This window comes from Pyricularia grisea (genome assembly GCF_004355905.1).
Source record: "Pyricularia grisea strain NI907 chromosome Unknown Pyricularia_grisea_NI907_Scaffold_2, whole genome shotgun sequence".
In the NCBI taxonomy this organism is placed as follows: Eukaryota; Fungi; Ascomycota; class Sordariomycetes; order Magnaporthales; family Pyriculariaceae; genus Pyricularia; species Pyricularia grisea.
Window position 1 is genome coordinate 1,271,734 of NW_022156717.1, and position 18,042 is coordinate 1,289,775.

Here is an 18,042-nt window from a genome sequence, read left to right on the forward strand (position 1 = left end):
GGTTGAGTGAAACTGAAATACTGTATCCAGCTTTCTACGAATAATTAACGTACCTACCCCAAGATACCTAGGTACCTACCTTACCTACCTATGGCCACCCTAGCGACTCCTATCTCAGTGCCTCCCGTCCCAGTGCGTCCCATATCACGAACGCCTTATGAAGCTATGACAGATCCTGTCATGACTACCTTTCTGAAAGAGGAGGTAAACCCCAATACTAGGAAGGATGGAGATATGGACGGTACAAGTGCCTGGTCGAACACTGAGGCAGACGATGACAAAAAGCACACCGAAGAGGGTAAATTCAACCTGGATGCTAAACCCATCGTCAGTTTTTGTGACTGGAAGAAGTTTAAGAACCGCTTTCGATGCACTGGTGAGCCATCCGACTTTGTCGTGGACACAGTCGAGGTGTTGCTCCAGACCGACGACCTCGAGAAGATGATCAATACAGAGGAGCATAGACGCATGACCAAAGAAATGAAAAAGGATGACATGTCGAGGCTTCTACTTCCGCCACTAAAGTTCAAAACCAAGACAAAAACGAGCGAGCTGTCGTTTGCTCGGATCCGCATCAACTCCAGCATCGTACTAGCACATCTTGCAAAGATAAGCGGGAACACTTCATGGTCGATGCTTTTACCCATGACTTTCGGGCACCCCTTTGCCTTCTTTACCCACCATCAGAAAAGCATGAAGGCTCTGTTGGCAGATCTTGAAGCGGAGCTGAGTAATGGTAGCGACGCCTCAAATCAGCCCGAAGATCTCAATGATGAAGCACTTGGCGATGTTGGCGAAGACCTGTCGGCAACACAGCGAAGAGCTCTTGTCGCCTCCATGCGAACCAAAAAGGCCAGCGAGCAGGTCAGGTGCTATGTTGAGTTTGTTGAAAAGGAATTGATGCCATATTACCAGAGATTTGAGCAGGCGAGTCACCAGAAGCCAATGAAGATCCGATTCGACGATCTGTGGTCGTTGTTCCGTTATGGAGAGTTGGTCTGTCTCAAGCATAACAAGTTGTCTGGCCAGCAAAAGGACAATGGCAAAGCAAAACAGTCTCAAGATGATGATGATGATGATATTGATAATGATGACGACGATTTATTACGGCAGCCCCGGGAGAATTTGAAACCCCTGACGGAGGCGGCGTTGGAGGACGACTCTGTGCCGGGTGAGGGTTATTCTGTTCTACGTCTCTGCTGGATTCAGCTGCCAGATCGAGCCTGGAGAATTCGAGACATTGATGGGGTTCGTCAGCATCGGTCTCAAATAAGCGAAGAGTTTCGATTGCGAGGTTACCGCCTCGTTTTCGATGGGCCAAAATACGCCCCGCTGGGGATGTCGGCTCAGATCAAGCATTTCCATGGGGAGAAAGATATCCATAAACTCCCAATATTCCCTATACGCTTTCTCAAAAGCGAAGAAACTCTACTCAAAGATTTGCGCGATAGGGGCGAGTTGTTCCGCCGACTCATCTCCAACGCTGCATCCGGGAGCAAAGCCATGGCTTACGATGGATGGACCTCCGGAAGCAGGCCCCATTGGTTTCGCGATTCGGAATACCTTGAAAGGTGAGATTTGTCAGCCCTCCACAGAGCAAAGAAACCGTCCTATTTTCTTCTCACTAATAATAAATGATACCAGTGACATGATCATCGAGACACAGGAAGCTCCTGCAAGCAACCTAAATGGAAGGTGGCCGCCCGGACCCCGTGCCTTTGACATCAAATACGACACCACGACCACAGATATCTACGATAAATTTGAGATACTATACTGGGCCGCAGGAGATGATCCCAAGATTGTCGGGAAAACAGGTGAAGTCTTTGTAATGAACGAAGGCGTAGACGCAGACCTGTGGAATGCAATGGTGGCAAAGGACCCCTTCATCCGGACCCACAAGAGCTACACGACCATGGCGAAGAGCCAGACCTTCACTGATGACGACCTGGTGCTGCTTCCTCAACAGGTCATGGCGTACGCCTTGAGGCATCGCAAGTTTTTTATGGCAGACATGAGATATGTTCGCGAGATCCCCTGGCCGTCTGAGAAAGAAGATCCCTTTAGACTCCTTCGGATAGACGACAATTACAAGAGCATGATACTCTCGGTCGTCAATGAGCATTTCAGGCTGAAAGAGTTAGTCAAAGACATGCGACGGCGAGCAATCTCAAGTGGACAGGATGGAAGTACCGTCGGCCTTCCGGGACAGGATTTTATCAGAGGTAAAGGTCAGGGCCTCATAATCCTGCTTCATGGGGCTCCAGGTGTTGGCAAAACGGCAACGGCCGAAGCTGTCGCAATGTACTGCAGAAAACCACTTTTCTTAATCACATGCGGCGAGCTTGGTACCACGCCCGATGCGGTCGAGAAAAGTCTCAAAGAGATCTTCCGCCTAGCAGACTTGTGGGAATGTTAGTACGCCCTTGCAGGTGAGGCCTATAGAACAAGGCCAAGAAAGCTAAAAGCTCTTTGTCCCAGGTATACTGCTCCTCGATGAGGCCGATATATTTTTGTCCCAGCGGGAGAGGGGAGATGACAGCATCATGCGGAACGCAATTGTCAGCGGTAAGTCGAATCCAGATCCGAGAAGTGGCGGGTTGGCATGCGATATTGGTGGCCTAATGCGGAATGTCAGTTTTCCTTCGCACCCTGGAATATTATCCCGGTATACTTTTCCTAACCACGAATCGGTAAGCATAAAGCCCCGATCAGCCTTGGAATGTAACTGCCAGCTTATGTCTCTTATCCATGTCAGAGTCGGAGTCATGGACGAAGCAGTCAAGTCCCGGGTGCACTTGAGTCTGCACTACCCGGCCCTTGATCTCAAGGACACTCGCAGCCTCTTCAAGATAAACATAGACAGGCTTAAGAAGATCGAAAAGGAACGGGCCAAAGCCAATCTAGCCAGGTGCGGCTCCTCCAGCGCCGATGGCAACTACGGACAAGTCCAGGGCGAAATGGTGGTCCGAGAGGACGAGATCCTGGCATTCGCGAAGGAGCATTTTCTAAGAGACGAGAGCGCTCGGTGGAACGGGCGGCAGATTCGCAATGCGTTCCAGATAGCCGCGTCACTGGCTCGCTATGAGCAGCAACATATGCCCACGGGTGAAGCTAGCAGCGGCGTTAAGAACCAAGTGAGTGTCAAGGACCGAAGAGTCTCTCGAAATAGCCGCTCAAATAAGGACGACGACGACGACAACGACGACGACGAACACAGCGGAGGACGTGACGATCTTTTAGGTTCTCCCTTCATAGGCAAAAAGCACTTCAAGAGGGTTGAGCGTGCTACGGCTGAGTTCGAGCGTATGAGACAGAATATGTACAGGAGCACGGACGACCAGATGGCCTATGAAAAGATGGAGAGGCCTGCCGCCGAGTACCCGAATTCCTACCTGTCTCGAGGTGGCCCTCCCGCTGCGGCGAAGCCCCGTCCATGGGATGATCACAACGTAGGAAATGAACATCTTGGCAGCGGTGCTGGTGGCGGCGGTAGTAGGGAGACCAGAGGCTATCGCAGAAATGATGATGATGACTACAGCGACGGGGAAGACATTTCTGGTTTGGGAAGAGGAGGCGGTAGAGGGCAATACAGAGCAAGTCGCCGCAGGTACGGAAACCAGGGAGAGCGGGATAGTGAGCTTGGGCAGCGCGATGACGATTACGGCAAAGGGCGCGAAGCAAACAACAGAAGACGGGATCACCGGCGAGAATATGGGAATCGGCGTGATCAGCACCGCAATATGCAAGATTACAACAGCGACGATGACTCTGATTATGACCGCCGGCGGAGATCTTTCTCTTCATCGCGTCCTCGAATGCGTAAGGAGGGCGGACAGCAGCGGCAACAATCGGCGACGACTGAGGCTTCGCGGACTGGATCAAGGGGACCACAACCACGGGGGAGCAAGGGCGCCGATAGAAGGTCTGGAATGCGAGGAGCAGCGAAGTCTAGCGGAAATACATATGATTCGGACAAGGATAGAGGTGACCAGTTGGAGGCTGGTGATTCTCAAGAGAGCGCCGAGGAGGAGGACCGCAGAAAGGGTTCCGGGAGGAGTCGTCGATGATCGGGTTCATTCTAAAAGTCCTCTGGCCCCTGTGTTCTTTCCTTTCACCCACTGTTGTCCCCAGTGTCGACCCAAGTAAAAGGTATCCCTTCAGTATAATTCTGGTATAATCCACTGCATGTTGCTTTTGGATTTTGTTATGATTTATTTATGCTTGCTTTCTTCGTTTGGTTTCTATCCAAGTTTTGAAAAGTAAAAGATATATAAATAAGGCTTGTGTTTGAAGGTTCCATACCCTTTTTCTTAAGAGTTTTGGCCAAGTCGCATAATTGTATTATATTCTGTGGCTTTTAGGTCCATGACTTACTCAACTTTGTTTGCTTGTGAACCTGGCTTTCTATAATCACCCGATTCGCGGATTTATTCGTTTTAGCATCAAGCATAATTGGCAAGGGATCATCCTGGAAATAGAAACATTCGCGATGGATTCCACAGAGAAGACCAAATCCTACAGCGCCAGCGTCAACAGTTCACGGCAGGCCCCGAACCGCCATCCCATTATTCCTCCTACGTAATGCTTATCGCCGTGACTAAACAACAGGTCCACACTCTGCAGAAATCATCAGATTAATGCCGCTGCTTGTGAGCTTGTCACTGGGATGGTTCTACTCCAGACCTACAACTCATCGGCTACTAAAAACAGCTTGCCGGCGAGAGCTATCCGCCCAAAGACCGTTGTTCTCAAAGAAATTTTTTTTCGAACTTGGGCCCATTTGATAGTCGCATATATACAATGTGCTGATGTGTTGAGGGATTTTTGATGTTCCCGCAGGGGCATGCTGAACGCTCTCACTCGGCTCCCTGATCTGGGAATCTTGGGGCTTTCAGAGGCGGCAAAACTCGGCTACGGGATTCATGGAGTATTCTGCGGGCAAGAGCTGAAAAATCATTATAGAAATATTGTACGAATTTTGCCCGGGTCTCTGCTCTACCCCTCGGGATTCTCCCTAGGCTCAAGCAGCTCAAGTTGGACGGGCATGCAGCTACTATAACTTATGATAAAAATAGTCAGACTTTGGCAACTTGGCCCTGGAGCCGTCGGTTAAGCGAGTCTCTTGAAGAGCTATCATCAGCCCTAAAACGATAATTGAAATGAACACCGATTCCACTACTTGGGAGTCCAAAACTGCCTCTTAGCTTCATCAGTTGAGCTTTAGTCCCCTCGGGCAGAACATCAAGGAAATAAAAGGTTAGCAAAGGCCAGCAAGATCCTCCCGCTTATTGAGGTCGGTATATGTCTTTGTATCTTTGAGAAATGTATTCATAGAAATTGTCAAGTTGTGGGTCTATGTCAAGTGGATTTGCAAAAGCCCCCGTCTCGCCTAGTTAACGGTTAGTATGAGAAGTACTTATGCCCGTTACCACGAACTGAGGCTGGGGCTGCTCAGAGTGTCATGCTCCAAAAAAGGTCAGCGTCATGCTAGGTGTACCAGACCTAAAACAAGATTTTTTTTTCTAGGGGGACGGACGGACGGAGGAGGTACATGCTCAAGACCTGGGATATTCAATAAGCGAGAAAATCAATTCTATGAGCTAACCAGAATAACAAAAAATCTCTCACCAAAAGGAGACTTATAAGAGAGAAAATGAAACCAGAAGATATTTGACAAAGACAACAACTCCCTCCCTTTTTCTCGAGCGACGGACAGTGTCAAGGATTTGAGATGAAAGGATCATATCCCCCATCCAGCCAAGAAACCAAAAAAAAGACATGAACGCAAAGGGTCGGCACTTGAACTATTCACGCATTCTCTCCAGGATAGAATAACAAAGTGCAGGTTCTCCTGCACCGGGTTGCATTACCCTCACGGTCCGTTTGTTTAAGAGTCACCTCGTAATATCCGACACAATAATGCAAACATCCATTAAAATGTAAGAAATATTCCACGAGCTGTTGGTGGGTCGCAAGTCTTTCTGGGAGGTCCCAGAGGCCGTTAACGCCGGTAAAGGCGATAGCGGTAAAAAGGGCCGTCGAAAACTTCATATTGACGTTTTTTGCTCGTTATCGGGGATATTGTTGCGAGATTCTCGAACGGGAAAAAAACGAAAGGTAAGCTTTAGTCTAAATGGATAGAAAAGAAGTATTTTAAATGGTTGTGTTTTGATGGTATAGAAAGAGAAAACAAAACTAAAACAGGATAATGCATAAGATGGATGTGGCTTTCCCTCTTATACGAATTCCCTTCCATGCTTGAGCCTTATGGTGGAGCAAACTGGTAATATTTGCAAGTTTTTACTACGAAAATAATTGATCTACAAACGGGCCGCTCACACGGCAGTGCCCCGGTTCGCAAGTGGGCAATCTTGACGCTAATAGAGGAACCGAATGTAATAATCAATGCCGAGTAAAAGAATTACGTAGTAAACACCGTCTCGACTCGTGGCAGAAAGGGGTTGGTGAGTCGGTCATGCCTGCCAGGCTGCTCATCCTGCCTCGATGGCCAGCTGCGTTGCGGAGGCCTATATCCAGCCATGAAGCCTCGCTCGTTTTTAAGCCGAAGGTTAATGTGTATGCGTTTTTGTAAGTCACCACATGTGTACAGTGGCTACGTCGGTGCTTAAATGTAGTCGATATCACAAATTTAAAGACAAAAAAGAAACTAACTATCTTACTTGAGTCATGGCGTGGTTTAATCGCTTGATACAGATATATAGGTACATCTATTAACCATGCAATGCATAGAAACAGTGGCATGTACCCACCTACCTACCTTGCAAGGGAAGAAAAGATCTATTTAGGTCTTGACTAGACTGATATTTGACAGCTTAGTTTTGGACCTCCATGCTATATATGACGGCAAACGCCAAATTCGGCCATCATCATCATGGCAACTACCATTCCACCAATAGGAGGCACCACGTAGAAGATGTACACGTAGCCAAAAGCATCGGCCTGCTCGCTCAGCTTTTTAATGTACAGCCCTGTATTGTAAGAGAGCTAGCCCGTCCCAATGCCATCGACAATGATTCCCAAGTCGAAATTCTTGGAAGCATCCGCGAGCCATGGGCCCAAGTATATCCCGAAACCGAGCCAAAGCATGGTGAAAGCCTGCTGGTAAAAGTCGCTGGCGGCCGCTTGGAAGCGGGAAAGGGCACCCACGACGGCGAGGGGCATCATTGCTACGAGTGTGCCGGTTCCCAACAGCACTTTCTCCCGGCGCCAAGTCCTCATGAGGAGCGGAAGATTGGGAAACGCTCTCTGTAATGAAGTGGTCGCTGCTGCGGTGAGGTGACGATGGTTTTTAAAGCCATGAATAGAAAAGTCGCCTATTTTGCCTAGTAATCGATGGGGAATAGGCGATTACTAACCTAAAACGCATTTGCGGGGTTATGCTTTTCAGCCTCCTGCGCTCCTTGTTGTATATTTTAATGTCGTCCTTTGCGACTGTATTATGCCTGACTACGGCGCAGAGGGATTTCACCCGTGCCGCAGTCTCGAGGCTGGAGATCCCAAAAATGGCACGATTGAAAATGGTATTAATACCATGGAAAACCCCACTTCCGGGAAACAGCAATGCCAGCAGGGCTTTGGCCCGCCGACTGATAATTGTTCCGGCGTGTGCCAGGTAGTTGACCAATATGAACGTGATGATATTCAATACTGAGGGCGATTTGGTTCGTAAAAAGGGAAAACAACCCAATGATAAATTGCACAGCCCTTAGTTGATGCAATTCGTGGAGGGGCCCAGTAGCTTCTATTAGCCAGCCAGTGGTCGCTTTTACTATGCAGAATCCGCCCATACCAGTTGCTAAAATCATGCAGCTAACAAAAGTCATTTGCCAACCAGCAAGCTAGCTTAGCGTAGAAGGTGCAAAAAGATACTAAAAGAAAAACGCATTTTTTTGATAGGTTGCGTCCATGTACGACTATGGAAAGTTTCAGCGTTTCAACAGCAACCCATTTTCCCCTAAGAGATGGACGGTTGTACCAGGGTGTACGGGCGGTGCGGGCCGGGATTTTGGTTGTGCTATCGTTTGGGCCGACGTTGTGAGAATGTATAAAGTGGGATGATCTGCGTGGAATTAGGTATTTTAACGTCTTAATCCATCTTTGTACTTGAAAATTCCCAGAAATGATTACTATTTAACATGAGTGACTACTTGACAAGAAATACCTTTCATTAATGCCACCAAAGCGTAAGCACTAAAAGCTTCGCTTGCATGTTGAGCCACAAATATGCATGAGTGTAGAACAAAGCAAAAGGGTGAGCTAGGGAGGTCTCAGTTATACTGATTAAAAACATTTCCTCAGACGCTCTATATCCCCGAATGTCTACGAATGATAAATAGCCACGCCTGCAAATTGGACTGCCGTGGGGCTTAATGGTGTCAAAACTTTCCAATTACTTACTTTATATTCCTTCATCCATTTGCCACTTTTACAATACGTCGTAGTCATACTCTGGAAGTGTCTCGAAGTCACACCTCAGACTGCACCTGCATAGATATACAGCTTGCTTCTTGGCCTGCTCTCCCGGCGCCTCATATGACTTCTCATGGTCATTATCCCACGTAATGGTCGCGATCTCGGCCACGCCGTCGCCCTGGCCCTCCTTGATGTGAAGTGCAATCGCTTCCATCCAGAGACTTCGGATGATGTACAGAGTCGTGTTTCCCTCTGCATCGGTCGACGTCGGGTGGTAGGACTATCTGTCGTCGAGGTCCTCGGAACAGAAGCCTGCCTTGAGCTTTGCATAGTCCGTGGCACTGAGTTTCAGACCCCAAGGCGCTTTTGTAGAGCTTTCCGGGCGCAGCGGCATCTTTAGACGTGGTTGAAGTTCCTCGTGGGGGATTGGCTTGTTGGGGTCATCCGGTGCGTACACCGAATCCTGAGCTTCGTTGGATGTAGCTGCCATGGTTGATTTTAATTTGCGACTGACTGACGGTGTTGGAAACAAAGCCGTCCTAGGTCCGTGAATTCTTGGTCAAAAAGTCGGGTTGGAGTTGATTGAGGGAGGGGGAAACCCCCCGGCTGGGTTTTTCTTCTGGCTACCTCGATCAGCCAAACACAATGCCAAGTCAGCCAACTTCACTGGTTCCGAACACTCTCAGCCTTACCTGCCTAGGTACCTAATAACATTCCCGTCGAGGAAGTGTGTTGGTGGTCGAAAGCAGCTCTGGTGGGTGGGTACTGTTGTGGATCTTCTTGGACACTTTCGGAAAAATCCCGTTCAGGGAGGTGTACCCTGTCCGTCCTAACACGATGGGAGAAATCCCCGAAGTTTGTCCAGAATGTAAACTGGAATTTATTTTGCTAATAGTCTCTGTAGCAAAAAAAAAAAAAAAAAAAAAAAAAAAAAAAAAAAACCATTCCATCTTGCGTCATGAGAAGCCTATTCTTAATACCCATATGGCCTGTTATAAGCTTTTATAACTTTTCTTTGTCATGCCAGGTGACCGTACCACACAAAGTCAAGCGAAATGGCATTGGTAGCTTTTTGAACTGTTCCAACCACGGTTAACACCAAATATGCAATATATATAGAGCGTATTTAGTCAGGTTTGGGAGCATTCCCAAAATAGCAGATTACTCTCCAGCACAGCCATCAAGGGCTTCGCTGTCCGGGCTCAGATACCGGCGCTGATGATAATATTGTCAACAGAAAAAAAGTTGAGCATCCTGAGCGTCTAACCTTCTAAGGTAGCTAGGATAAAATACAAAAAGACAGAGATTGATCTCGGATACGGGGAATCGAACCCCGGGCACGACGGATCCTGTGGAGGATTGAGAGCGTCGTATGTTAGCCACTACACCATATCCGATGGAGTTACTGATGATTATTCAGCATTTCGGACGCGTTATCAAGTATAGGAATGACCCGACCGTAACAGCGTCGTCTTCTTGGAAAGCTTTGGTAAAGCGAAAATGGCGTGGTAAATATATGCTTCAGGTAATATTTAACGCTGTTTCCGAATAACTTCATTCCACGTATTTATTCGGACGTTAAAGTGTTCGTCCAATTGAACTTCGAGTTTTGGGTGATTAAGTTTTTTTTTTTTTTTTTTTTTTTTAAAAAAAAAAAATTGGCCAAGGGAAGGCCGAGAAATTCCACATTTAAATACATGAACATTCTAACAACTTTCGATTGAAGGCTTGGATCGCTAGGGTTTGGCGGTATGACAATGGTCGATTTCCCCCAAGACTGATAGCAGCGTCGATGGCATGGCCTGACCCAAGGTTGGCGAAATTCTTGGTGTCATGGCGAGCGGCTACAGTGATTCATAATGACGCCTTGTTCCTGTAAATATCATCATGCGCGGACTATCGCTGCAGTTTTGGGTCTGGAAAAGAGATGCCACCTGCGCCGCATTATTCGCATAAGATCATCTCCGCTATACTCCTTCGCAATGCATTTCACGCCAAGAGCTTGGTGTTGCTGCTGTGCCGCATACAAGACTTGGTCGAAGTTGTCAACCCGATCTTTAGGAAAATCATGTCTGCCCACAGCAATAGGAGGATTGTATGATATTGGGGCCAAACGACACAATCCCCAAGCAAACATACTCCTAATCAACACCAAAAGATATATTGCAATGTACGAATATAGCTTGACGAGCGAAACATTCTCCCGCTGGCGATTTCCCACGATGTTGCTGACAAGTTTGATCCTGAGAGCAGGGCTCTAGTTCGAATCCTACCACGAACAAAGGTTAAGGTTTCCCCTTTTTTCGCTATGGATTCCCCTGTCCAGAAATGCATTACAACCTAGTAGCATGGGTATCACCTTCATCAGTTCCCCAAAACTATTATACTGCTATTTGATATATATTTTAAACCGACGCCCTGGTGATTGTGAACCCAAAGCCTTACACTGCCCAGCGAATCAGGACACGGGCTATTTGAATGTTTCCCAAATCCTCATCAGGTATATGCAACACCTTGTAAAGTCATCCACGCGACTTTGACTGCCAAGCTCGAGCCGCATAACAAAAGAGACAATCCAGACACAAAGTATACAAAGCAAAACAGCTCAAACACCCTCTCATAAAACCGCACTTTGCCTCTTTTCCCTGGACTGCTTTCCTTCCCCGTCAGGGTCCCGTCGGGCACATGCTTAAACTTCAACTTGGATCCGCCTGCCAGGCCAGCTTTGCTATGAATGATGGCCGAGTGAAGCGTTGCCCTGTTGAAGTTGATCATCTTTGCATCCAGCCGAGGAGACCACCTCTGAGCCAGAGCGAGCGTCCTGACCAACCAGCAGTAACCCCTGAAGCAGGCATAGTGGTACAGCCCCGGTCTCTTCATCCCGAGGCTGTCGCAAAGGGCATCCCCATTCAGCACTCTGCTGCCCGCCTCGATGAACCCTGCCGAGATGTTGACCGGCTCCAGGTCTTTGACCGTCTCGACAAAGTTGTGACCACACACCAACGAGCTGTCCGTCAGCCCCCGCTCGTGGTAACTCAAGCTATCCATGAGGACCTTGGCCCTAGACGCCGAGACAAAGTGCTCCGTCGGCGTGCCGAGCACGTACCCGACATACCTCCAAAGCGCAACGTAGTCCTCCACCTCGCTCGCCGTCGCCGTGATGCCCATCAGGGGCAGCTGGATGAAGGCGTGGTTGCAGGCAAACGTCGTCAGGGCGTGGAGGGAGTCGAGGGTGTTGATGGGTACGCCGAGCGTTTCGACGTCAAAGTACTCGGCGCCCCTGGCCTCCACGATCTTGAGGATCCTCTGACGCACCATCGAGTGCAGCAGCCGCACCCGCACGGCAGACCTGTGCCCTTCGCCGCCCGGCCTGACGAATTCGAGGCTGTGCGTGACCTGCAGCAGCAGCTGGAAAGTCTCGAGCAGCCGGTGCAGCAGCACGCGCGTGCTGAAGCCGCCGGTGCGCACCAGGACCTCCACCACGCCCTGCGAGGCCGAGTTCTCGCCCACGAACCCTTGCAGCGCGAAGCCCATCAGGTTGGCCATCGCGTAGCGGTACAGGAACCTCTGGCCCCGCTCCAGCTGCGCCCAGTCGACCCACGGCGGGACGGTGTGGACCTCATCCCATAGTTGGCCCAGGATGGCGTCGGTGCTGTGGTTGGCTTCGAGGACAGCGAGGAGGTCTAGTCTGGAGATATGCTGTGCATCCTCGTTTGCGGCTGCGGCGTTTCGGCGATGTATCTCTTGAATTCTCTCCACTGCTGCCGCACCAAGCCTGTCGTATGTATACCGTAGCGGATCCGTTACTTCCTTGGGGATGTGGCTATCAGTCCATTTGAAAGTGTAGTTGCCGACATGGCGAATGTCTTCATCAGACTTGAAGAGTGTTGAGAGTCCCATAATGAAAGTATGTTCAAAACCCTGATTCGGAAAGTGATCTATCAAATTTTCTCAGGATCTGCGGTGTGAAGAATTGTCCTCTTTCTACCAGCATCATAATTTCGTTGCCTGAGTATTGAGGTGTTCCGGAACAGCCGTTTCCGGCAAAGCAATATCCTTGACGTGCATGGACTGTGGCTTTTGACTGTCATATATTGTTCTTGGCGAGCGACACAGACCAGTCATAAAAGAGTAGTTGGAATAACTTACCCACTGACGTTACATCGCATGCAAAATAAGCACTAAGTCCGCTTTTCTTTTCCTCATTAGGGTCCTTTCAAATATCAAATGACGGCTAGTTTATTGTGACAGAGCTTTTGTATGCGTGATGTAATTTCAATATGGAGCTAAGTGAATGCTTCTACATCTATGTAAACAGATTAAAACCTGGGTATATCATCAGTGTAAGGGGACATCCTGACCGGCTGTTACTCTCCATCCAGACCGTTCGTTATACGGCTTCCCGGAGAGACAGAAACCATGGATGACCGAACTTTTGTGACCCTTCCCGACATGTTCAAAGGGTTCATAGTCCAGGAGCCCAAAGTCAACAAGCATTATGAAGCAGTGAAGCCTGTTTCTGAGAGATGGCTGGCCAAGTACATGCTTACCGTGCTTCTTTCAGCGTTTGGCGCTCCGGTACTGACATCTCTATTACCTTAGGCTATGCGCCTTCTCACCGATGATGAGGAAGATGGTCAGCGCCTGTGACTTTACCTATTTTTGTTCAATCGCAGCGCCTGAAGCCCCGAGCCATAAGCTTCGAACCATGTGTGACTGGGGAAACTGGGTGAGTTTCGATGCCCGACTTTTGTTCATAACCTCTGTCTTGGCTGTCTCGATCTGTTTATGGCTACAGAGGACTGAGGAACACTTTGCTGATGTTTCCTACAAATCTTTTCAAGGTTTTCCCCTTTGATGACAGTACGCTACAAGCCCTTTTTATCTCCTCTAGAGCTTATGACTGATCACAGATGTACCCAGTGTTCGATTCCGGAGACCTGAGGTCTGATCTGATAGTCAGTCGTCATGTTCTTGACAGCCTTTTGGCAGACATGAAGGGCCAGCAGTTCCACGGCCTCAAAATCCCAGTCGTTTTGGCACACGATGACATTTATCGTCGGCTGTCTGAGGTAAAACGGAATCCTCCATCAAAAGCACGCGAATGAATACCTGGTAGTGACTGACAATCCTGTGACGGTTTAGGGAGCCCCCTCAGGTACATTTACCACAGAAAACACTCCTCCAAAATGACTCACAAACATCTCGAAGCCGAATGTTGACCAGTCTCTCAGGTGTCCAAAGACGATTCGCCAGGGCCATGGAGCTCTATGCTCTCGGCGTCGCACAGCACGTCGAAGACTTTACAGAAAGCGGTCTGCCTTCGCCGCAGGAGATGCTGGAGACGCGCCGGCTGTCTGTCGGTGTCGCGCCTTTATATCACCTGGTCGAATACGCCCACTCGATACGCCTGCCTGACGAGGTTTTTGAGGATCCTGCGATACAGACACTGGAGCGGCTTGGGGCCGACATGGTCATTATGTAAGGCCCATTTGTCAAGAACGGGATTGTTCGGGTGTCAATGGGTTTGGTCGCTGAGATGATGAGTGCCCAAAACTTATAGGTCCAATGATATGTTGTCCTACCGCAAGGAGGAGGCAAGTACCATCAAGTCGTTTTTGATCCTCACCCCTGCAGCATCAACGAACACTAACGTTGTGTACCTTACACCAGAGCGAAGGATGCCCTTTTAATATGGTGGCAGCCTGTCGAATGTCAGGACAGTCCGCTCAGGAGGCGTTCGACACCGTAGGTGCTCTGCTCGAAGAGAGTTACTGCGAGTGGGAGGAAACGGTGAGGCAGGTCCCGACCTGGGGCGGAGATGTCGGACGCGATGTTCAACGCTACATCAAGGGGATCCAAAACGTCGTCCAAGCCAACACTACCTGGAGGTAAGCCCTGCGGCATCTGGCCTTTTCAACTGACCAATTTCTCGCATCTTTATTCCCCTCGTTTTCTCGAAGCTCCTGTCGTCTTTCTACCTGCTCACACATGGTATACACCGCAGTTTTCGATCAAAGCGATACCTTGGCGTCCTTGCTTTCGAGGTTCGAAGGACCAGAAGGTTCGACGTGATGACACAGCCTCCATATTTAGACAAAGACATGGCGAGTTCAGATAAACAGCCAACGACTGGGTAAAAAAAAAAGGTTGACTTGGTAAGCGCCTTTTTTCTTAGAGACGGTGTAAAAACGGTGGGAATAAAAAGAAAAGTGGATCATGGGGTTCAACTATTTATTAGAATAGAAGCCCAAACCTTTCCCGTGTCTTGATACGATGGGAGTTGTTTGCACCAAAGCCAAGTAACTATAGAAATCATTTTGAGATATGACCTAGTCTAGTGCCTATGCGGGCAGCCAGGGTGGGGAAAAAAAAGCTTAGAGATTGTGCTTTTAGAGTTATTTCTCTCTTTTGCTTTGGTTGCAAGGCTACGAAAAAGCAAATCAAAGAAAGAGGCGGCGTCTTGGTGGGAAATCCCAATGTCTTGGCAAGTAGTCAGGAGATTTACCTCTGGGTTTGACCTCAAGACTATTTAATGTGTCTTGTTGAGCTCTGTATTGGTAGATAGATGTTATGAGAGTTGCAAATCCCCGTCAATCGAATAGGCAGACTGCACAGTACTCAGCACCCAAGTGTGTTGCTTACGGGTATCTCGCCTGAAGAGTACATACTGCAAGGGCCGTTTGATGGTATTTGGGCTGAAAGTTGAGTGACAGAAAAGGTTTGCACCATCAGTGTTTAAAAGAAAGAAAAAAAGGCTTGCATCCGACCAAGCCGAGACAGAAATGAACCCGTTTATGAGCATAGGCAGATTCTGAGACAGAGAAGTGAGTAAGGGGTTGGGATAATTAATTAACCGCAAGTGTCTTGCTGGTAAAATGCTTTCTCATAAACAAAGACGACTGGACTATATTTTAGCAATCTCATAGATCAGAAAATTCTTTGTAGTTTCGGTGAAAAAAGATAGTAATACTGGGTACCATTGAGGCCGGGATGAACAAGCTCCATCACTGACCCGCAACCGTCAATTCCGAAATCCGTGTACGGTGTAGAGATCTCGTGTGTCGCATAGACCTTGAGCATAGCGCATTTGTAAATAGCACAAAGCATAGGTATTCAAAGTGGAGACAATGACCGTAGTACATAGTATATTGCCATTATACTCCGTACACCTACTGTGATGTATTTTTTCTTTCTTTTTTCGATACAGGGTAGGTGCTTTCTTCAATTTGTGCTTAGTGCTGACCGTGAATCGAGGCTGTAGCGCACTTTGTGCCCAGCGCGCGCCGGCAACAAGCGAATTGACAGCCCGTTACACAAGCTGAGAATTCATCAGATCTGGACTGGGCTTTGGTTTTCCTGTCATTGGGGCTGTGACTCGCGATCGTCTCATTGGCCCGGCGCACAAACACATACTTTCCAAGACACGAACACTGGTTTACCGGTTTAAAGCGTCGTCCAAACAATAGAGAAAAAAAACTGACTAGTTGTAAGCATGAAAAAAACAACAAAAAAAAACGACAGTGCAGGCATGCGGCGTATTGAACAAGTACCTAGGGTGTCGTCGACGTGGATGGCCTGTATTGAATCAAGGGCGACGGGGACATGTTTGGACTTGGCTTTTGTTTAGAGAGTACGCACAGCTGTCAGTCTGAGGCGTGGTGATCATGACCAAACTTTAAAGGGATACTGCTGGGACAAGCTGGGACAATGCTCGTGTTGCTAACGCAGCTTGCGCAGGTACATGGCTCTCTCTCTCTCTCTCTCTCTCTCTCTCTCTCTCTATTTTTTTTTAACCCTTCACTCCTAGGAGGAATCGATTAATTACATTAAACATTTAAAGGGGTTCCATCCAAAAGGAATCCAACAGAATCCTGAGGTAATGGAACGAACTGCCGACCCCTGAAATAATTTTGATTGAACCGACCGACTTGATTGACTGACTGATGGCACAGTTCGGCGATTTGTGTAGCTCGCTAGAAGGAACCGACTGGGAAGAACGGACACAAGAAAATTTGTCAAAGCTCGTATTGAGGCTTGCACATGTTGGACGCTGGAGGGGCTGATTAGGTAGGTAGGTGAACCAAGCCGCAAGCGAACGATAAACGAGGGCCCGCCGCTAGACTACTTAGGTGGCGCTACCACCCTCGAGAGTCAATCTCTACAACAAGACATGCAAAGGGACCGTTATGGTCCAGTCCAGTACAGGTACATACAGTACACTACTAGACTAGGTACACCACACTATAGTACCGCAGTACAACCCCCAACGTACGATTTGCAGCACTTCACCCACATCCGCCGAACAAATCAAAACCCCTGAGTGCATCTATGATGTAACGGCCGCTTGAAAGTAACCATATACCGATTCACAACTAAGCCAATCTGTCAAAACACATGCAGCAAAGATCTTCGTCCAGGGCTGGGTGGAGTCGTTGATTTGTGCTGTTCGAATGGGGCTACTATGGTAAAGTGCACGGGAATTACGTTGTAATAGAACGCGTGCTATTGATCCTCGGGCCTTGGTCGAACCGAATCGATACAGTCAGTCAGTATCTAGCCTACTTTGCGCGTTTTTATTATTTATTTATGATTTTTTTTTTCTTTATGTGACCCGTCGGGTCTCCAGTCCACAGCCACTTAATGCCAACCACGTACCGTACAACACAGACCTTGGTGCTTGAACTCATCAACAGGTTTTTTTTCTCCCAAGAAGCTTTTTTTGTGGCTGCAGAAGAAATAAATCCCACCAGCCTCAGGTTTGTCTGATCTGATTTGATGATACAAAATCGTTGATTGTATTTTGTGAAGTCAATCTTGTTTGGATATTGTTTCTGGAGCAATGGCAACGGCCCCACATTAATTGCTTAGCTTGGCTTTGGCTGGCTGTGAGGGAAGTGCTTGTGTTTACGTTTTGTGCTTGATGTTGAAGTTCCCGTTCCTGTCAGAGTGGAGTTGAGTTGCTCCATAACACTACTGCAAAGGACAGTAGTAGAGTAGTACTGTACCTGTACCTATCAGGAAAACCAGCAGCTACTACCCTAAAGACAAATTTCCACTACTGGGATCGAACTAATGACCATAACGTACATACCGTAGTAGAAAAGAAGAAGTAAAAACGATAAAAATAACATCAGCAGTGGAGGATATCAACGGGAAATAATCGTCTTACGATCTTCAGCAGCCAGTTCGTTGCTCATCATCAATTGTGGAGCTCCCGGTGATGGCTGGGCCAGATTTGCAGGCGCCATCAACCATCCAATTGACCAGGGTGTCTTGCTTGGGTCTGCGTAGGCACAACTTCTCAAGGGATCCATCCCCGTTCTATCCTTGAATCCCCACCCAGCCTGTCAGCTTTCGCATTCCTCCCCAGGTTGCTGATGGGAAACTGTGGATTTGTCTACCTTGCTGAGCATTATTGCCTGCCTGTTTACCATTTACCTTCCTTGACTGGTGTATCGTCAACGAATACAGCCAGCCTGCCGGCCAACTTTTTCCATTTGGTCCATATGCAATTAGAAACTCTCTTTCGTTTGTAGGATTTGTCGACTGAACTCTTCGCATTCGTTTTGTTTCTTCCCAAATCTCAACTCAACCCGCCACCTC

The 18,042-nt window shown here is 48.2% G+C and overlaps 7 protein-coding genes across 7 annotated transcripts; 3 read left to right on the forward strand and 4 right to left on the reverse strand.

Annotated features, from left to right (window-relative positions):
- Positions 1 to 90: 90 nt before the first annotated feature.
- Positions 91 to 4,070, forward strand: PgNI_02928 (uncharacterized protein; the record flags this gene model as incomplete). The annotated part of the gene is made up of 5 exons (XM_031122985.1): positions 91 to 1,571; positions 1,645 to 2,414; positions 2,482 to 2,568; positions 2,639 to 2,693; positions 2,759 to 4,070. The coding sequence occupies 5 exons, from the start codon at positions 91 to 93 to the stop codon at positions 4,068 to 4,070; spliced, it is 3,705 nt and encodes a 1,234-aa protein (XP_030983715.1).
- A 2,938-nt stretch (positions 4,071 to 7,008) lies between these two features.
- PgNI_02929 (uncharacterized protein) lies at positions 7,009 to 7,242 on the reverse strand (the record flags this gene model as incomplete). Its single annotated transcript, XM_031122986.1, has 1 exon — positions 7,009 to 7,242. The coding sequence occupies one exon, from the start codon at positions 7,240 to 7,242 to the stop codon at positions 7,009 to 7,011; it is 234 nt and encodes a 77-aa protein (XP_030983716.1).
- A 1,207-nt stretch (positions 7,243 to 8,449) lies between these two features.
- On the reverse strand, positions 8,450 to 8,926 carry PgNI_02930 (uncharacterized protein; the record flags this gene model as incomplete). The annotated part of the gene is made up of 2 exons (XM_031122987.1): positions 8,450 to 8,657; positions 8,718 to 8,926. 2 exons carry the CDS (start codon positions 8,924 to 8,926, stop codon positions 8,450 to 8,452), a joined length of 417 nt encoding a protein of 138 aa, XP_030984964.1.
- A 1,878-nt stretch (positions 8,927 to 10,804) lies between these two features.
- Positions 10,805 to 12,336, reverse strand: PgNI_02931 (uncharacterized protein; the record flags this gene model as incomplete). The annotated part of the gene is made up of 1 exon (XM_031122988.1): positions 10,805 to 12,336. The coding sequence occupies one exon, from the start codon at positions 12,334 to 12,336 to the stop codon at positions 10,933 to 10,935; it is 1,404 nt and encodes a 467-aa protein (XP_030984963.1). The 3' UTR covers positions 10,805 to 10,932.
- A 519-nt stretch (positions 12,337 to 12,855) lies between these two features.
- Positions 12,856 to 13,157, forward strand: PgNI_02932 (uncharacterized protein; the record flags this gene model as incomplete). The annotated part of the gene is made up of 2 exons (XM_031122989.1): positions 12,856 to 13,014; positions 13,039 to 13,157. 2 exons carry the CDS (start codon positions 12,856 to 12,858, stop codon positions 13,084 to 13,086), a joined length of 207 nt encoding a protein of 68 aa, XP_030984966.1. The 3' UTR covers positions 13,087 to 13,157.
- Positions 13,158 to 13,219: 62 nt separating this feature from the next.
- Positions 13,220 to 15,133, forward strand: PgNI_02933 (uncharacterized protein). The gene is made up of 7 exons (XM_031122990.1): positions 13,220 to 13,299; positions 13,360 to 13,508; positions 13,582 to 13,594; positions 13,671 to 13,917; positions 14,000 to 14,033; positions 14,110 to 14,327; positions 14,444 to 15,133. The coding sequence occupies exons 1-7, from the start codon at positions 13,257 to 13,259 to the stop codon at positions 14,574 to 14,576; spliced, it is 837 nt and encodes a 278-aa protein (XP_030984965.1). The 5' UTR covers positions 13,220 to 13,256; the 3' UTR covers positions 14,577 to 15,133.
- A 2,452-nt stretch (positions 15,134 to 17,585) lies between these two features.
- Positions 17,586 to 17,753, reverse strand: PgNI_02934 (uncharacterized protein; the record flags this gene model as incomplete). Its single annotated transcript, XM_031122991.1, has 1 exon — positions 17,586 to 17,753. One exon carries the CDS (start codon positions 17,751 to 17,753, stop codon positions 17,586 to 17,588), a length of 168 nt encoding a protein of 55 aa, XP_030984968.1.
- Positions 17,754 to 18,042: the final 289 nt, after the last annotated feature.

What these genes read in the sequence shown, in the direction of transcription:
- PgNI_02933 (XM_031122990.1), top strand. Translation starts at nt 13,257, where the DNA reads ATGTTTCCTACAAATCTTTTCAAGGTTTTCCCCTTTGATGACA. An exon ending in GGGGCCGACATGGTCATTAT is followed by an intron (nt 13,918 to 13,999) that starts GTAAGGCCCATT and finishes CAAAACTTATAG; the next exon opens with GTCCAATGATATGTTGTCCT. An exon ending in CAAGCCAACACTACCTGGAG is followed by an intron (nt 14,328 to 14,443) that starts GTAAGCCCTGCG and finishes TATACACCGCAG; the next exon opens with TTTTCGATCAAAGCGATACC.